At 35.4% G+C, this 19,239-nt stretch overlaps 1 protein-coding gene across 1 annotated transcript in view; it reads right to left on the bottom strand.

Annotated features, from left to right (window-relative positions):
* knk (protein Skeletor knk) overlaps positions 1–5,307 on the bottom strand; it is a 37,936-nt gene extending 32,629 nt beyond the window's left edge. Inside the window, exons 1-2 of the mRNA XM_069839646.1 lie at positions 5,142–5,307; positions 232–460 (exon numbers count right to left, since the gene is read on the bottom strand). Coding sequence (XP_069695747.1) covers positions 232–460; positions 5,142–5,196 — 284 coding nt within the window. The 5' untranslated portion in view covers positions 5,197–5,307. The remainder of the gene's footprint in view (positions 1–231; positions 461–5,141) is intronic.
* Between the last annotated feature and the right edge of the window lie 13,932 nt (positions 5,308–19,239).

Genomic DNA, 19,239 nt, shown 5'->3' with positions numbered 1-19,239 from the left:
ATGACACTGTCTTCTGTTTTAATCAGCACTTAGACACTAGCAAATTAACATAATTAAATGCAGTGAAATAGGAGAATTTCTTTGTTGCCAGGTTGTAAGTTGTCCCCTAAATAAAAAAGAAATGTCAGAATTAATTGATTTTAGCTGTTGTCATTCTTTGGTACAGTCATCTTATTATTTTAAGGTGTACAGCCAATTATTTTAGGAATAAATTCCGTGACTTTTACTCACTTTCCATACTCATCAGGAACTATGAAGCCTTGTGGTCCAGGACGATTAGCAGCTCCTGCCCAGAAGAATGCGTCTGCTCCATTGCCATCATAGTTAAAGTTCGTAAGAAGAAATGTGTACTCATCTACAGCGTAGATGTCGCCAGACACTTGATGATGGTACGAGTTTATCTTCCCAAGATATTTTCCTTGATAAGCTTCTTTCTCTTCACCGCCAACATGACATACAACTGCAAGTTAGAACAATTTTTAATGTACTCATTGTTACAAAACATAATTTGGTTTAAAGAAAAACGTTTCTTTTTATAATCCATCATTGTTACAGATTAGACGTAAATAGCCTACCAAATCAAGTGACGAGAATTTACATCCTTCTCTTATTAATCTTTTCACTTCCAGAAATATCTATGTATTTTACTCAACAACTCTGCTGTTTTTTATTATTATCTACTATTATTACAATTGTATCTTACAAGCATCTGTTCGTACTACTACTAGGGTTGCCAACTTTTTTTTTAAGAAAATAGGGAGACTGAGGAATCGACAAAATTTCACATATAAAATAGACAAATTATTCCGATCAGTTACTGAGAAACAGCTTTATTGTACACTTCGGCAGCTAGGCTTAAATTAAGAGTATTTTGAGACAGATTTTGTCTCGTGTAATAGTTCAAGTCGACTACAGTTTTCAGCTCTGATTTGACTAAATATCTCGTGCTCATGTTTCGAACATCTGTCCAATTATTGTTCATGAGATGAAACACCCTCTTTGTATGACCATTACCAGTTGCTATGCTTAGAACAAAACTAGCCAGTTTTTCCAAATTTATACGGTAACATTAACACAGTTTGATTTTAAATGAGTGAGCACTAAAACCCATTCTTGGCAAGCATTACATTCTATAAAGACTGCATATTTTAATGCATCTGTTGAACAACAAAGTTCATCATATAATTAATCATTATTCACGGCAAAATCAAATGTTTAGAATAAAAAATTTTACATTATGCAAAAATAAGGGAGAAAAATGCTCGAAGAGAAGAATAATACAGGAGCCAGGAGACTGTTAAACATTAGGGGCAAATACGAGAGAACCCGGGAAATACGGGAGGGATGGCACTCCTAACTACTACTACTACTACTACTACTACTACTACTACTACTACTACTACTACTACTACTACAGTACTTTTCTTTCACATTGTGGCCAGCACACAGTGGCTCGCATGCCGGCCACAGCAGCTGGGACTCCCACCGGAACAGTCATAATATCCACGCAGCTGAGACTCCCACAGCCCATACATAAGATTTGCGCATGTTTGTAGCAACACCAGATTGTGTGAGTGAACAACTGTCGCACTGAAGCCATTGTCTAATTTGTTTCATTCCTGTTCCATACAGATATGAAGTCTTTGCCTAGTTTGTTTCGTTCCTGTTCCATGCATATAAATGTACGAGTTTTAAGTGCTAATTAAGTTACGAGTGTTATCAGTTTGTTTCGTTCCTGTTCCATGCATATATAAAGCCATTTTCAAGTTTGTTTTGTTCCTGTTCCATGAGTATAAATGTACGAGCTTTAAGTTCTAATTATGTTATGAGTGTTATCAGTGCTTGCGCAGTTTTCCATAATGCCTCGACACAATTACACATTACCACAAAGGATTTTATGTACGACACATATGTGAAACAAACTCTTGTAGGGAAGTTAGAAGAAAATTTGAAACACAATTTCCCGGTTTACCTATCCCACACAGAGAAGCCATGCTGAGACTTGTGAACAAATTCAGGGAAACAGGATCGATTTGCGATGGAAAGCAAAGAGTAACACGATCCCCTGATTTAACTATGCGATTTTTGTCTATGGGGGAACTTGAAAAATAATGCAACAAACCCCCATACATTGGAAGAACTGAAAGAAAACATCAATCGAGAAATTGATTCAATTTCGGATATTGAACTCTCGAGTGTGAATGAAAATTTCCTGAGAAGATGCCAGAAATCTGTGTACCAGTATGGAGAAGGACAACATTTCCAATGTCTCTTATGATAAGGTATGTGTTTATTATTATTGTAATTGTAACTGTACGAGAACGTGAAGCGGTAGCAAGGATATTATAACTGTTTCGACGGGAGTCCCAGCTGCTGTGGCCGGCGTGTGAGCCGCCGTACGCTGGCCGCAGTGTAAAAGGAAAGCACTGTACTACTAGGTTGATGCATAGTACGATTAAGTTCATACCATTTTTGTTCATCATCACAACACTATATTGTTAGGAGATTGTTTATCGTTTGTCATTTGTTATTTGGAGTGTTGTGCTTGTAAACATACCTTGAATTTTGCGAATTTGAATAAAATTTGTGCTATCTGTGGGCTAAAGAAGATGGAGTGTCCATTGGAAAAACATTTCCGACACATTCTTCTGCTTGAATTTAATAGACGAGCAAAGGCAGAGGAGGTGGTTCGAAACATTTGTGTCATGTACAGGGAGAATGCTATCAGAGAAAGCACTGCAAGAAAATTGTTCTGTCATTTCAACACATAACACCTGTACAAAAGTTAGTATTCATCCACAGAAGATGATGCTATGCGTCTGGTGGGATAAAGAAGTTGTGGTGAACTACAAATTGCTTGCCAGGAATGTAACCATAACTGCTGACATTTATCTCAAACGCCTTAGGGCCGCAATTGAAGAAAATCGACTGGGAAGACTGCATCAAGTGCTGCTGCAACATGATAATGCAAGTCCGTATTCCGCTAACATGACAAAAGCAGCTATCAAGGAATCGAGGAGCTTGATTGGGAGGTGATTCCACATCCCCCATTTTCTCCCAATCTTGCACCCTCAGATTTCCACCTCTTCCGTTCTATATCCAACAATCTTCAAGGGAATTCCCTTGATAACGAAGATACTTTACAAATTTGGCTTGATGTCTTAACTCCAAACCAGTTTTTTTAGAGAAAATTAAAAAAAACCACAAAAAAACAAATTCACTCCATTTTGAGCAAAGGTCAGCATTTTCTTCATTCCATTTTGCTATTTTCTCTAAGTTACATATTTCTTCAAACAAGAAATTTCATGAAATATATATAGGCCTATATATTTTTTTCATTCAGGTCAAGTTCGTCTACTCGTATATTGGAATAAAAATAATGGACTGGCTCTTCAAATTTTTACCTTTCTGGATGACATCTCAACAATATATATTCCACATATAGGCCTAGGCTATATTATCTTGTGGATGAATACCACAGACACTAAAATATTCACCAGCATTTTCATAAAATTATAATAATTAACACTTAAGTTAAAATCCGGGGATATGTGGGACAAATTATTAAATTCAGGGATGTTCCGGAGACGAATTCTGTTAAGAGAGAAATAGCAAAATTCGGGGACTGTCACCAGGACGGCTATGTTTGGTAGGCCTAACCTTATAACTACTGCAGAAAGTCATAGCACACAAATAATGTAAGAGAATATATTATGATTAATTTGTCTTCTATTCATCTCAAATAAAAAATTTTATCATAGCGTACTACTACTACTACTACTACTACTCTACTACTACTACTACTACAACACTACAATACTACTACTATACATAATGCTACTGCTACTATTACAGCTCCTCCCGATTGCTAATTATAATAATTACATTAAATGTCTGAATTTTTGTACATAGTATTTAAGCATTATGTTAGGGTATTTTATTTTTTTAAAATATACTGTATCTAAACAAGCGTTCTGAGAGATTGAGAGGCCACATCATTTAAAGCTTTGCTAGATGTTACACTAACATTGTTGTAGACTAAGATTTAATAATGGTGCCGTCGGGAATATTACTCGGAAAAGTAGAGACGTTATCTTTGGTTCATTCTTCATCGGATTAGGAAAAACTAAGTTTACATAAAAACAATAACAAAAATAGAGTGTAATAGGTACTTTCGGAAAGACGAATTAAATTTCATAAATTAATCACTCGCCTAATTAATATTTAAAAGGTATGTAATAAACAATATAAAGTTATTCAAAAAATTCTGTTCAGTGTTTTTATGGGTGCTTTATTATGAAATACTTATGATACCAGTAACAACTGTTTCATCTGTGTTGGGAAGATCGTTGTTTAGACTTGTGTCATATTTTTAATAAACAGAAGACTTAGTTAATAGTTTTTACACACCTGTCCGATCAGTAGTTTTAGTTAGTTATGTAAAATTCCAGTAATAAACCGAAATGTAAAATAAGCTTATGAACTCAGAACTTAAAACTCGATCAGGAAGTTCAAAGACGTTTAACGGATGTTCTATGACTCCTTTCACAATTACAAGGTTGACTCATACTGTAACTGTAACGTAGGCTGCGGACTTTTTGTTTCTTCCAGCAACGGGAGAACCTTCAAACTTAATTGCAAGTAGACATATATTTTTAAAAAGTATGTTTATTAAAAGTCATACAGATCTTGTAGCGAGTTGCATAGTTAATTTCGCCTTTGAATATTCGCAGTTTCTTACACGAAATCTTCTCAAACATTCACAGTTAATCCGCGAGTGAACAGGGTCTCTTAAATGGACAGATATCACGGGTAATATAGGCTACGTTTATTATATTTTAAAAACTTGAATCATTTAAATCTCCACACGAAACTGTTTTAGTCAAATACCGTTAAATCTACAAAATTCTGATTTGCACTATGCCCCAATGCACTGTACAACATTCTGCAAATATAACGAATGGGCAAGCTTCATACTGCCGAAAATAATGTTTCGTCAAACACTGAACATAATTTTATAATCGCACTCACGAGGACAAAGAAAATACAAGAACACAACATTTCCTTGAGCCACATTTGCATGACCTGATGAAAGAAAGTTGTCTTGGCTTCTTATACTTGTAGAAATCATGCTGTCTTACCTAAGATGAATATATTTAACACATTGGTTATTGTCCGATCATGTATAAATGTCATATTTGATAGAAACAACTGGAGAAAGGCATTTCTCCTTGTCTTCTTTATGTTCCAGCTGTTTGCTTCTGCACAGTCTCACCTAGACTGACTGCTTTACTGCACCTCTCAGAACTTGACTGACCAAGATTTCTACTGCTGAATCTCTTCATGACGGACAGTTTGGAGCAGCGATTGTCAAACTATGGGTCGCGATCCGATTGATTGCTTAAATATTTATCAACAATGTACAAATCATTAAACAAATTAAGATTATCCATTACTAGTTTACCACCTTGATTCTGTGGATAGCGTACGCGCTTCCCATCCAAGCGATTTGCGGTTCGTTTCCCGGAGTGGATACTGAAGAGATTTAATTGTCGTTCACAGGACTGGATGTTTGTCTCTTGTCGTGTTGTCTCAACAGTGGTCTGAGCCGTGCTTACCACACGACGAAGGAGGCCAGCACTGTGTGCCCATATAGTGTAGGTCTGAAGATATACCTTCCCCTACACCGCGCTGGAGATTATCCATTACTAGAATAGGTGTTCATCAAAATAATTTCAAAATTAAATACAATATATTTTGACGGTCTTCGTCAGTATCAGTCTTTCTTATATAATCAGTGAATTTTAGTATCGCAACTTTATAAGTATGGATGCATTTCTTAAATCGGAGATATTAAAAATAAAGGTACAAGTTAATAAAACTCCCGATGCGACCTAGTTTCGCGGCCAGACGCGCTAGCCGTTACTCCACAAAAGGATATAGTGCTTGAGGCACAGACTCTTCGCACAAAGTGTAACAGTGGCTGAAATTACACCCTCTTCGAACACTATGGCCCATGACACTCAAGACTGACTATTAACGCTGGCAATTTCATACTTTTTGCCAGCACCGTGAAAACCTCATCAGCAAGCGAATTTTTCAGCCAGATATTTGCCCCGAAAGAGCTCCAAGATGGCGACAGAAGAACTAGCGAGTAGCGTCAGAAGCAGCAGCGTGTAAATCACGCTTAAAGGCTTGTTTTGACCCATTGTACATGCTGATTGTCCAAGTATGACAGGTGGGCTGGGAGGCATTCGTGAATCCAATACTGACAGATTGGCCATCCTGCCTGAGCCCTGGCAGGCCATCCTCTGATAAGTCCCAAGTCCTACCCATATCAGCATCGGAAACCCATATTAACCCCCCCCCTCCCCAAGCCTTCGCGCCAGCGTATTTCCAACTGTTGCAGTTGATACATAGATGAAATGAGGAAAGGTGAATGAAGTGTGTTGGTGCAATGATAGAGGGAAACGGGAATACTCCGAGAAAAACTCTGCAACGTCTTTGCTCATCACCCCAAATTCCCATAACGAACTAGCGGGAATTGAACCGTGCCACCTGGGGTTAGAAGAGGTAAACAACTTTTGTAGTTGGAGTATTATGAACTTACGACCTTCCAAAAAAAAAAGGGCATACAATAATGAGGTCATATATTATAATCTGAGAAACCTTTGTTTAAAATAGTCATTATTACGGAGCGTATTTTGTGCCACGAGGCTGCAAGGTTAAGTATTATTGGAGTTTTTAAGTAGACTACGCGAGTGCATATGCAAGCGAAGTATTTGACTGGCTACTCACGAGACTCCTATTTGGTCAAGTTCAGCAGAACAAAACATGTCCGCATTAACAATTACATTAATATTTACAATTTAAATTATTTTCACTACGTAGGGGAGACTCGTCCAATTTGGCAATATTTGTATTTTGACACAGTTTGTAGTTACATATTCTGAAATTAAATATTCCTCTATTATGGAATGTGTTTAAACATTAAATCCCAATAAACCTCTGAAAGAAAATTCTACAAATCTAAATTACTTTACACATAACACACTAATAAATAACAAATTACATGTTTCCAGATTTGGTACTTCATCAGGATAAATTGGCAATAGTACAGGGGTAATTTGGCAATAGGATTAAAAAGTAAATTTTTCAAAATAAAACAGTGGTACAAGGTTCATAAGGCTTAATTTACTGGGACAAGAAGTCACTAAATATCATTAAAAAAATTGAATGGATTTTTCCGACCACTCTTTTTAACTATATTGAAGGGTTGTCTTCTAATTTCTTTTGCCGATAGCCCAAACCCAAGTTCTTGCATTTTTATTACATATGTCACCAGTTTTTGATCTTCCTCAACGGTTAGAGCTATGGGTCTTCCTTTCTTGGGAATGACAACGTCATCGGGTCCTGAGGATGCATACTGAAACCTCATTAAGTTGTTAAAGGGCACATTGTACTTGTTAGAAGCCTTATAAGTCGACGATCTATTTTTCAAAATACTCCCAACAGCAGCCCGCAAATCATCTTTGGAATATTTTTCAGAATAATGTCCTCGTTCCCTGGCATATCTGCAACACACCACACACAGTGCTGCATTGAAGACTGTAAAAATCCCTCACACGTCCCTACTCTTAGATTTTACCATCGAGTACACATTCTTGTTCAAAGGGAGCAGCAATATATCACTATAAAGGAAAATGGCTAATTCACACTACCCTGGAGAAAACCTTTTTTGCTAAGAAGAACATAAAACGAGCTAAGGCCTGATGTCTTATTAACAGAAAATATTAATTATATAAATGGCTTACCTTATAATATGGAATCTCAGCTTTTGATATATAATACGTAGGTAATGAACAACACTTTCTTTCCGTCTTTGTATACACACGTCCACACAATCACCACGTTCACAGGGAGTATTCAACACTTCTTTCTATTAGTAACAATATCTGTCACTATAATGCGCGGATTCGAATGAAACGAAAACTAAAAGTACAGTCAGATGTTGCACTCTATGAAGGTGTCATTGAGCTTCTTAAAACTGTGGAGGAAATATGGCAATAAAGGAAATACAAGAATATTGCCAAATTTGCCGAGTTTCCCCTACCTACACTGGGATACGCTATTTTTTTTACTATTCACACTATCATAAATAATGTAGACCTACATTGATCACACATTATTTACACTTTTATGAACAGTGTTGTGTATTGTAATGCAAGGTATTTTATTTAATAATACTAAACAACAACAATAGTATAGCCACAGTCTAGTATATACACTCACGAAGCTTGAGTTTATGAGGGTAAGAACAATAGACTGTGTAGGTACTATTTCGCATTACCTGTAATGAGGCGATAGTAGCGATTCTAGTGGTTAGCAACTATCCATGGATGGATATTTACTACGTATTGAGCTTCGTGACTGTATATACTAGACTGTGGTATAGCCTACTTATTTTGTAAGTGTATATATATATATGATCAATGTAAACCTACATTCTTTATGATAATGTGGATAGTAAAAACAGCATAGTGTACATAGTGTAAAGAGGCTGTCAGGTATTAACTACTTTCAGAAGTCGATTGTCTAAAAATTGCTTTTCGTCTCTAGAATATAATCTTTATTCATATATTACTTTTTTAGAATATGATTTTTATTTTTAATATATAATTTTTCCTTCATTATGTTAATCATTCCTTTGATCTAATTTATCTTATTTAACACACCATATTGTATTGTTTAACTCTTATAACTGCATGTGTCTAAACACTGTTACATTTTGCTCTTACTATTATTATTGTTATTATTATTATTATTATTATTATTATTATTATTATTATTATAGTCGCCCTCGGTGGCGCAGGCGGTATAGCGCTGGCCTTCTGTGCCCAAGGTTGCGGGTTCGATCCCGGCCTAGGTCGATGGCATTTAAGTGTGCTTAAATGTCACAGGCTCATATCACTAGATTTAATGGCATGTAAAAAACTCCTGCGGAACAAAATTCCGGCATACCGGCGATGCTGATATAGGCTAATCTCAGCAGTTGCGAGCGTCGTTAAATAAAACATAATTTAAATTATTATTATTATTATTATTATTATTATTATTATTATTATATTATTTTCTGTATTGCTTTTATTTATAATATTTGCTATGTATATATTTTTATATTGGTTCAGTGGAAGAGAAGGCCTAAAGCCTTAACTCTGTCAGTAAAAGTAAATCAATTAAATAAATAATTTAAATTGTAAGAAAGGTCATCGTAGAATGTATTGCGAGCAATTTTCGGGATCTGTTTTGAATCCTGAATAGAATGTTAGCTACATCACAAACAAGACGCAAATGTTGCCAATAGTACCTGTGTCGCGCGCAAAACATGAAGTCACGTCAATATAGTCTATGAACAACTAACCTTATTTCCGTACGCCCTGGGACAAAATACGGTCCCTAGTCATTATAATAGTTATTATTACTGCGTAGGTTTATGACAAAATATCTGTCGTTTCAGGACATCATTTTTTAAAGTACGTAACTTATATAGTTTGATATATAGGCCTAAAGCAGACCGTATACATTTCTTACATTATTGGTCACATAATAGCCAATCTCGCAACCCTGTCTTTGTGTAGCTGGTTATTTGCTTCCTGTTTATGACGTGCTTAATTAGACGATTTCGAAAATGGAACAGGTTATGAAAGCGTCAATGTCGTTGTAGAGCTTTACATTTGTAAACTTCAAACCGGACAAGCACTCATAAAAGGTTCGGATTTTTACACTTTAGTAATTGCACTTGAATGTGTTTTAAAACTAGTACATAGAAGGTCAGGAGGTTAGTTACACCTTCCTTATTATGTTGAAAGAAAAACTTGTAAAATATTGCAATAAGTGAATCATCACGACTTATACTATTTTACTGGAACTGGCTTGATACAAATGTAATGAAACTTAATACAATCTACTTTATTTGATGAATGATACTGTTCTTTTACCGAGTTTTGCTGAACTAAAGATCAATAAGTGCTGAAATATTATTCGTACACACATACAATATTAAATACATCAAGTTTATTCTGTTCATATAGAACAAAGAAACGTTGGTACCGGTGCTATGGATGGATAGATGAACAGATGGTGAGCGGGTAGGCATGTAGATCGATAGACGGTAGATGGGTAACACTGACTTTTGGATCAATTGTTCGGTTTTCAGCTATGTCAATAACAAAATAATCCTTCTGCTACATCATCATTGTGCAATTAAGAAAGACCAAATAGACCCTACATGTGTAAGCCATAACCATAATCACAGTAAAATTAGTGCAAAAATACAGTAAACCTGAAGCATACAGACATATTGAACGCCCTCTTGACTAAATACGAGGATGACATAAAGAAAATTAAAATAACTATTATACTTTTACTACGTCATACTACTTTTGACCACTAAAACTGTATGGAACAACGTGTTTAAACCAATCATGACTGCTTATCCTACAAATTTTATCACCTTCCTAGCATTTATTTGTTTTTATCACCTCCCTACCATTTGTTTCTTTATTTGCCAACATTGTGTTTCAATAATCGTACCGTTTAAAATAATTCATGTTTATTTCATCATTCTCAATTAAAACTTTTTTATCATTTACCTTGTTTATATTATTTAAGTTATGTTATAGTTTCTGCTGTATGAGATTATGGATAGTAACGTATCAGAGATTGTTTAATGGTATAATGATAATTGAAGAGGAGTGCAATTGTTTTAATAAAAATGAAACTGAATCAACAAAACCTTCTTGACTGGTAATCGTCTATAGAGCTCAATGAAGATTGTGTTTTTATTAACCAATGGCGGGTACTAGACTTACGTCATTCACCCATATGAAGCCAGTTATGTAGACCAATTTACCGACAGAGTCGTTGCCCAGGGTGCGCCATAGGAGGCTGGTCTACACTACACCTGCGATGAGATGATTACGGAGATTTGTTGGGATGCCACAGGGGAACCGGAGCTTCCCGGAGAAAACCCCTGTGTTATCTGGACCACGGCCTTGCTCAACACAAGTCAATGAAGACTGTATAGTTGCCACAACTGGTAACAGGAGAACAGCTAATCATAACACAGTACTGCCATCTAGCGTAATATTTGTAATGATGAGATGATACTAAAATACATTTGAAGACAGTTTGGTATTTTCGTAAGTCGTTAATGTTTTATTGTACAAGAGTACTTTATTTCTTCTAATCTTTATATACTTTTTTCTAATCATGTAATAGTCAATTAAATCCCCTCGAGTTTTGATTTTCTCTAGATGAATCAAAACCTCTAGTTAGATCTGTTGATAATAATGCTGTACGCTGTAATTATGCTTAACTGAATAAAATTGGATTCGCGTATACTTCTATTACGAGCATGGCATATTTTATGCGATCTTGCATATTCTTATTAACAGAAGATTAATACATTTTATACATTGCTAAGTTTCGCAGTTGTACAGGAATGCCGATTACTTCTGTTACGTGGTTGTTGTTAAGTACAGTATTGTGTGCGTTTCTGCAGTGGAATTGACGCCCACCTTTCTCCTTGGAATTCCTTTTGTTACGCGAAGCCGTCGACCGCCACTGGGCAGTTCCCCGGTCTGTCTTGCGGACTGTCTGTCAGTACAAAGCAGGTCAGTCACTTCTTCACATCCCGCTCTTCTCCATGGTCAGTAGCGCATCTAACATCTTTACTACTGCCGTACATAGCAACGCTATTTGCATTTGGAGAAGCCACATCACATGCATTGTGCTTTGTACCTTCATGCATTGTACTGTATTTGTAAATGAACAAAATTAAATTTAGAACAGCTACTGGTAATGTGTATCGTCGTTGTTCCTGTAATAACTCCTATGTGACATATTTATAGATTTTCAAATTTTTGCTCTATTAAATAACTTAAATAGTGATACAACAAATAATAAAATCTCCTATATCTAATTACATTTCTTTCGAAAATGTAAGAATTCACAATCTCCTATGTACCGCTGCCATAGAATGAATAAATGTGTTTTTTCTTCCTACTGAAAAATTTTATATTTTGCACATAGGAGTTAGGCCTATTGCAGGAACAACGATGGTATGGAATCAGTGGCGTATACTGGTTTAAGGGTCTGGGCTACCACTGACCCTATTATTACACAAAATATATTTTTAAAATCCTATAATAAAATTCCTTACCTATTTATATGTGAATTCCAGACGTCTTGATTGGGACGAAAATACTTTGATGACTTCGTCATTGAAATTACAGTTGGGCCGCTTGCGAAGTTTCTGTAGAAATGACTTTTCAATGGACATCAGTGCCAAGCCGGATAAACGTTCTTGTGTATGAGTTGATCTACAGTAGGATTTTATTCTTTTCAACGCAGAAAATGTTCTTTCTACCGATGCTGACGTAGCTGGTATTGTCACAATTAATGTTGCCAATTTAAGGACTTCAGGAATAACTTGGTTCAGCTGGTTTTCATATATGGCAGATAATATTTCATGGATAGGTTTGTTCGAAAAATCAAAGACTTCTGCTGAATATATTACACTTAATTCAGTTTTCAAACGTACTTGATCAAAGTGACTGTTATAGGACTGAAATAATTTGTTTAGTGCCTCATTCGGGAAGTTTTCTCTATAAGCAGAAAATTTTTGAGAATCTAGAAGATGTGTGAACTGAAGCTTTCCATAATCAGAAAATCTGTCAGTAATTTCCATGTGCATACGATCTAGTATGCTGTAGTACAGCTGCCTGTATTTCAATTCATCATCTCCTTTTCTTCGCTTTAATGGTAGTTCCATTGTATTGTCTGAAGAATTTTCATTTTCCATATTACTCCATATGGACGGAAACCCACTACGTCTGAACTCGGATATAGTATGTTTTAACTTTGATACCTCTTGCAAGCAGTATGCTATGTCTAGACTTTTTGTCTGAAGAATATTGTAGAGCACATCTGTATGTGCGAACATTCTAGCATAGACTTCAAGAAGAAATATATTCTGAAACTGTGTGAAAAAATACAAATATCCTTGAGCCTGCACAATTACATCATCATCCCAGTTTTCTTCAGAGTCATTACAAATGATATTTTCAAAGAAAGCAGTCAGTTGTTCTCTGTATTCCTTTACTGTATTTACAAGCCGAGATGTAAAATTCCATCTAGTTGGTGCTACTTTTGGGAGTTTCTTTTTCATAAATTCCTTGAGTTTTCTGATCTTTTAGGAGATGATGAGAAAAATGCAGCTAAACCCGACAGTGTTTTGAAAAAAATGCGGCATTCTGGAATGGATAAAGTAGTTTGTTGCAAAACTAAATTGAGAACATGGCTGTAACAATGGACAAATAGTGCTTGAGGATACTTTTCTTAAACTTTTGTTTTTAAGCCATTAATATTTCCCGCCATAACTGAAGCATCATCGTATGTCTGTGCAATTAACTTATTGCCGACATTGTATTCTGCTATAACACCTTCCACATGCTGAAACAAAGCAGCAGCAGTTTTGCCCGAACTGACATTTGTGAATCCTATAAACCGTTCTTGAACATTGGCAGTACTGTCGACGTATCTTAAAACAGTGGACAATTGACTCTGATTAGAGCAGTCACTTGTTTCATCAACAACAATGGCCACAAAAGGTGCTTCTTCAATTTCAGATTTTATGTTCTTTATCATAACCCCACTTACAGCAAATATTAAGTCATTCTGAATTGCGGGAGAAGTACCACGGAATACTGTTGAACTCTCAAGATGATTGGCCAGTAAATGGTCAAATTCACATAAGGAACTTAAATATTCAATATAATTTCCTCTATTGTCTGATTCCACACTCTCATTATGACCCCGAAAAGCCAATTCTTGTTTTCCTAGAAAGCAGACTGCGTTAATAAGACGCAGTAAAATCTCCCGATTTTTTTTCACAAGAGCATTGTGTTGGTTGATGTGTAGAACTTTTTGCTTATCTAGCTGTAAATCAATTCTTGTCTTCCCAAAGTTTGCAAAGTTCATGCTACTATAAATATGAGCTTTTGATTTGTCGTGTTTTAGGACTGCCGTTCGAAGGGAGTTCATATTAGAAAACCCCTCTTTTGACCACACATTAGTTTCGCGGCTAAATAACAAACATGGCCAGCAAAATAGTTTAGACAGTTTAGAACTACCACACAACCAATTCCACTTACCATATGATGTTGAAGTGAAATGGCGTGTGTACTCTCGCTGTTTTTCTTTTATGTCCATGGACAAATTTAATTCAGGAGTTGGTCTTTCCATTTTCACAATTTCAACTTTCTCGTTGTTATGTACGACGGTTAAAAGGCACTTTTAATAAACCTTCTATTACACAGTCATTTTCAACACAAACCTCTCCAGAAACTTGTTCTGCCATATTTTTCACAATATCACTTAATTGGGAAATTAAAAACTTAATAATTCACAATTAATATAACTCTTAGACACTCGAACAAATCACAAATTTAAAATACTGCACTGCAAGAACACAATCACATTAATGAGCTAGCGTACTAAGCATATTGTTGCTTCGCGCCTTCCAAGAAACCGATCACGAGAGCGGCAACTCACCCTCCTACAGTGCACGATGGAAACAGGAGGGAGTGGGGGACGGGCAGTTGTGCGACGTGAGCGGAACGGTCACAGGCTACCCTTCGCGGCAGCGGTTTCTCCAGTGATGCCGCCTTGACAACTTGTTTCTTTTCGAGAGCAGAGAGCGCATATAAATCTAACAATTACTTTAATTTTAATTACTGTGGTAAAACTAATACGGTAATACAAAATGATTACATTATGTTATATTATAAACTTTTTCTTTTGTAATTTCCTTGGGCTACCGCCGGTAGCCCCGGTAGTCCGCAAAATACGCCCTTGTGTGGAATGAATACAAAATCCAATATGAATGAGTAGGTTAAACAAATAATGAATCAACTACGTAAAAATGTATAAAACTGCCAAGTAAATCAATGGAATGAATGTTGAAGAAAATAAGGAAATATATTAATAAAATAAAAGATTAATAAATAATTATAGAGGATTGATTCAAACGAAATAATCAATAAATCAATACAGTAACTAGTCTAATTAATAGTTAATATAGGGTCATTCCATATCAAATCAACAAGGCGCTCAACCCGACCGACTCAGATTTCTTTAAAAATTTGAGGGTTTGTTTTACCTGCCGCGCTAACTAAAACTGCCGAGTTTCATATGTCCTGTGCTTTTCGTTTTCTGTCAGTGGCGTTTGAAATATGAAGAAAAATCATATTTTTGTAAGCACGCCGCTTCAATTAAAATTATATATCTCAACAACGTCTCCAGATAAATTTACAAAAATTGGGTGATACATTCTTAATATGTGATAGTTTTTATTGCTTATATGGGTATTGTTTTCTGCATGTATTCAATTACACTAAAAAACATGGTGAAACAATTTTCATATATTCATATTTAAAAATGCGGGAGTTTTATTTTAAGGAAAAAAATATATAGTACGCCTCAAATAGTGATATAATGAACTGATAAGTTTCAACTTGGAATCATCATAGGTTACAAAGATAAAAATTATTATGTCACTGCAAGCGTAAGCTAACCATATAAGTCGCGATAATTATGTCCCACACATTCGTTGTATTTAATTATATTTGATCATATTCTTGAATGTCACTATGTAATTTAACATGTAGTACATAATTCCAATTTTTTTAATTATTACCTCAAATAAATTATTGTCACATGGATTTTGTTAAACCTGAAGTTCTGTAAGAAATACTTACCTTTCACTGCTGAGATGAAATAGCCTGATCATCTTTCCAGACAGGATGCTGCGTTGTTTCAGCTGCATTTTAAAACTGCTTAGCAAGTATGATACCCATCCTAAACAGCAGGACTGTATGAAACTTGTGTTCCAGGCTCTGCGGTGGATTTTGCAAATCGAAGAGCAAGCATTTTTTCCTCTTCAGTATAGCTTTTTTCAGTCACATAAACGGCATTGTCCACATCTGTGGAGTAACGATCAGCGCGTCTGGCCGCGAAACCAGGTGGCCCGGGTTCGATTCCCGGTCGGGGCAAGTTACCTGGTTGAGGTTTTTTCCGGGGTTTTCCCTCAACCCAATATGAGCAAATGCTGGGTAACTTTCGATGCTGGACCCCGGACTCATTTCACCGGCATTATCACCTTCATCTCATTCAGACGCTAAATAACCTAAGATGTTGATAAAGCGTCGTAAAATAACCTACTAAAAAAAATAAACGGTATTAATGTTTGGGAGATGATCCCTTGTCCGGTCGTACAATTCCCTAGGTGTAGTTATTTGTTTATCGGATGGTCCTGCAAACTAGCACAAGCCGCAAATCTTTTAAGTGTCCCACCTACAACGTCGCATGCTCTTTTGCCAAGCGATATGCTTGTGTAATGTGAGGTTCAGGAAATGTCTTGCTATTTTTATACTGAGCAGAGAATCCATCGGAGAAAAACATAATTTTTCTGGTGAATTACAGATGTTTGTTTTAATGACTCCATTAGATATTTTTGAAACAGATGTACAGCTGTAGTGTCATATTTCGGGCAGTGTGAAATCATTACCAGATTTTTAATAGAGACTGTGTCGGATGACGATTCGTTATGATATATTACGAAAGTATGAATGGTTGTCTGCACATTAGTCCTGTGATATGACTGAATTTCATCTTGGATTACGAAATAATAGTTCTCAGCGAAGTCGCATAACACAACAAGCTGGCATGGCTGTAGAAATGATTTCATATCACGTAGAAACTTACTTTATTCAGATGATATAAATGAGTGAGTCAGTAAATCACCAAGTTTCTCCAAGAGACAGTCGAAAAATTTGTCTGTGGGTTTCATTATGGTCTCAAGCGTTGATCGGTCAGTCGTCATCCATTGCTTGTAGGTCACTGATTCACTGAAGTTTTATTCGAAACATTTCTCTAAACCCTCTCTTATTTTGAATGGTTCAGGACATTCTGTACATTTCCTGAACAAGCAATTTATATGAGGAGAAGTCACACCATAGTAGCCAAGAAATGTTGATAAGTTGGAAGGTATAAAGAAAAATTTTCTAGAAATCCACGTAGATCTGAAACTTTAATAAATTGCTTCCGGCATAAGTTTTACATTCTGATAAGGACACAAACACAGACAGTATAGTTCCACTAACTCCAGCTAGAATACAATTTCTTGGTCTAAGAGCTGAAAATTTGGAGAATATTACCTTCATTTCAGGGTTAGAATTTTTAAACACTGCATATAATTCATTTCTGCTCATGTGATTTACTCCCTGATTCTTTAATCACAACAAATATTTCTTACCAGGCATCATTCTGCTTATCTCGTCAGAACAACAGAATTCTTTAACTTTGCCGGCAACAGCCGCGAGCAAGGGTTTTCCAGGTTTCGGATTTGGTGAACACAAAATTCCCTTTCCCTTTGCCAGGACTTTTGCTTTCCGAATTATGTATTCGAAAGCTGAAAGAAACTCTTTTTATATTATTTACGCTCCAGCTTTTAGGTAGTAGTGTTAAAATGGTGATTTTCTCACTTTTACCTGAATTTTGAAAATTTTCCTGCAACTGAGACAAAATTTCAGAATCAGAAAGGTCCTGGTTCCTCGGCGTCTTTAATATCGAAGACTTTATCTTTTACAATATTTTCAAATTTCTGTCTCTTATATTTCTCTGTTGTAGCCTTTTTTGTTTAATAAAGAACACATCTTGGTCAAAAAGACTTGTATTTAATGAACTTACATTTGCTGTAGAATCGACGTATTCTTCATTACTAGAGTCATTCTGAGGATTCTGCGTAATAGCATCATATTCTATTTTTATTTCTTTGCGACACTTAGCGCACACCTTTTGTTCCTGTTTTGAATCAGGAAATACATTAAGCATCCACGATATAACAATTCTTAAATTTTCCCTCTAATTACAATGCCCTGATTACTCGAAGGGATTGCAGCAAACATAGGCCTATAATTGAATTTACACAAATAAGGTCAAATTCAACAGTGTTCATAAATGAGATATTAAGCATACAGAGAAATAATTTATTACAGTTGTATGAACACTTTTTTTGTGTTCATACAAATGTAATAAATTATTTCTCTGTATGCTTAATATAGGCCTATAACTTAAAACGCGACTCCATTATATCGCACAAAACTACCACATACTACAAAAACTAACGACACTGCACTTGAAACAGATCGCACGTTTTGTATAAATTGAAGACTGTATAAACTGCCACTCATGACGGCCTGACAGATCGACGACGCAGATAATCAGACAAGTACGAACTCGCGCGCATGCATTGTTAGTGTAAGATCGGTTTAAGTGCTACAAACCAATACATTGATATATATTTTTTACTGATATTCCTGAAACGTTTCAAAAATGAAACTTACACCAAGGGGAGAACACTCTTACCTCTATAACATACATTTTTCGCGAAATAATTTATGTCCCGCATTTATAGATATTCAATGTTAAAATGTGTTTCACGTGACCATTCAATAAAGAATTCATTACTTTGATGCAAACATATTTTTATTGAAACCTATGATCCCTTAGCTTTAAAATAAGCCCAAGTTTAAGATTCTACCTCAATTAGAAGAGAAGTTATTAATTATTTTTATTGACAAAGTATGCGACATTTTTACATTTTTTCTCGTATTGACTGAATTGCTGTATGGATATCGTGCATTATTGAGAGCTAAAATTTTACATTATTAATTAACTTAAGGTTCTTTACCATCCCACCAAATTTAATGAAAATCTGAGGTGATCGGGTTGAAAAGTCCACTTTTTTGTGTTGATTTGACATGGAATGGCCCTATAAATACATTAATAGACAAACTATTGGTTGAAGGATAATGAATTGAACAAACAAAAATGATAAATAAATCAGTAGTAAATAAATAAATAAAGAATTGAGTAAGTAAATAAATATGTACTGTGTGTGTGTGTATATATATATATATATATATATATATATATATATATATATATATATATATAAGTATGCGGTTGAATGAGTCAATGAGAAAGTGAATAATAAGTAAATAAATAAGTGGATAGATAGATAGATAGATAGATAGATAGATAGATAGATAGATAGATAGATAGATAGATAGATAGATAGATAGATAGATAGATAGATAGATAGATAGATAGATA

This window comes from Periplaneta americana, chromosome 11, assembly GCF_040183065.1.
Source record: "Periplaneta americana isolate PAMFEO1 chromosome 11, P.americana_PAMFEO1_priV1, whole genome shotgun sequence".
Taxonomy (NCBI): Eukaryota; Metazoa; Arthropoda; class Insecta; order Blattodea; family Blattidae; genus Periplaneta; species Periplaneta americana.
This window is presented reverse-complemented; position numbering and strand designations above follow the sequence as displayed.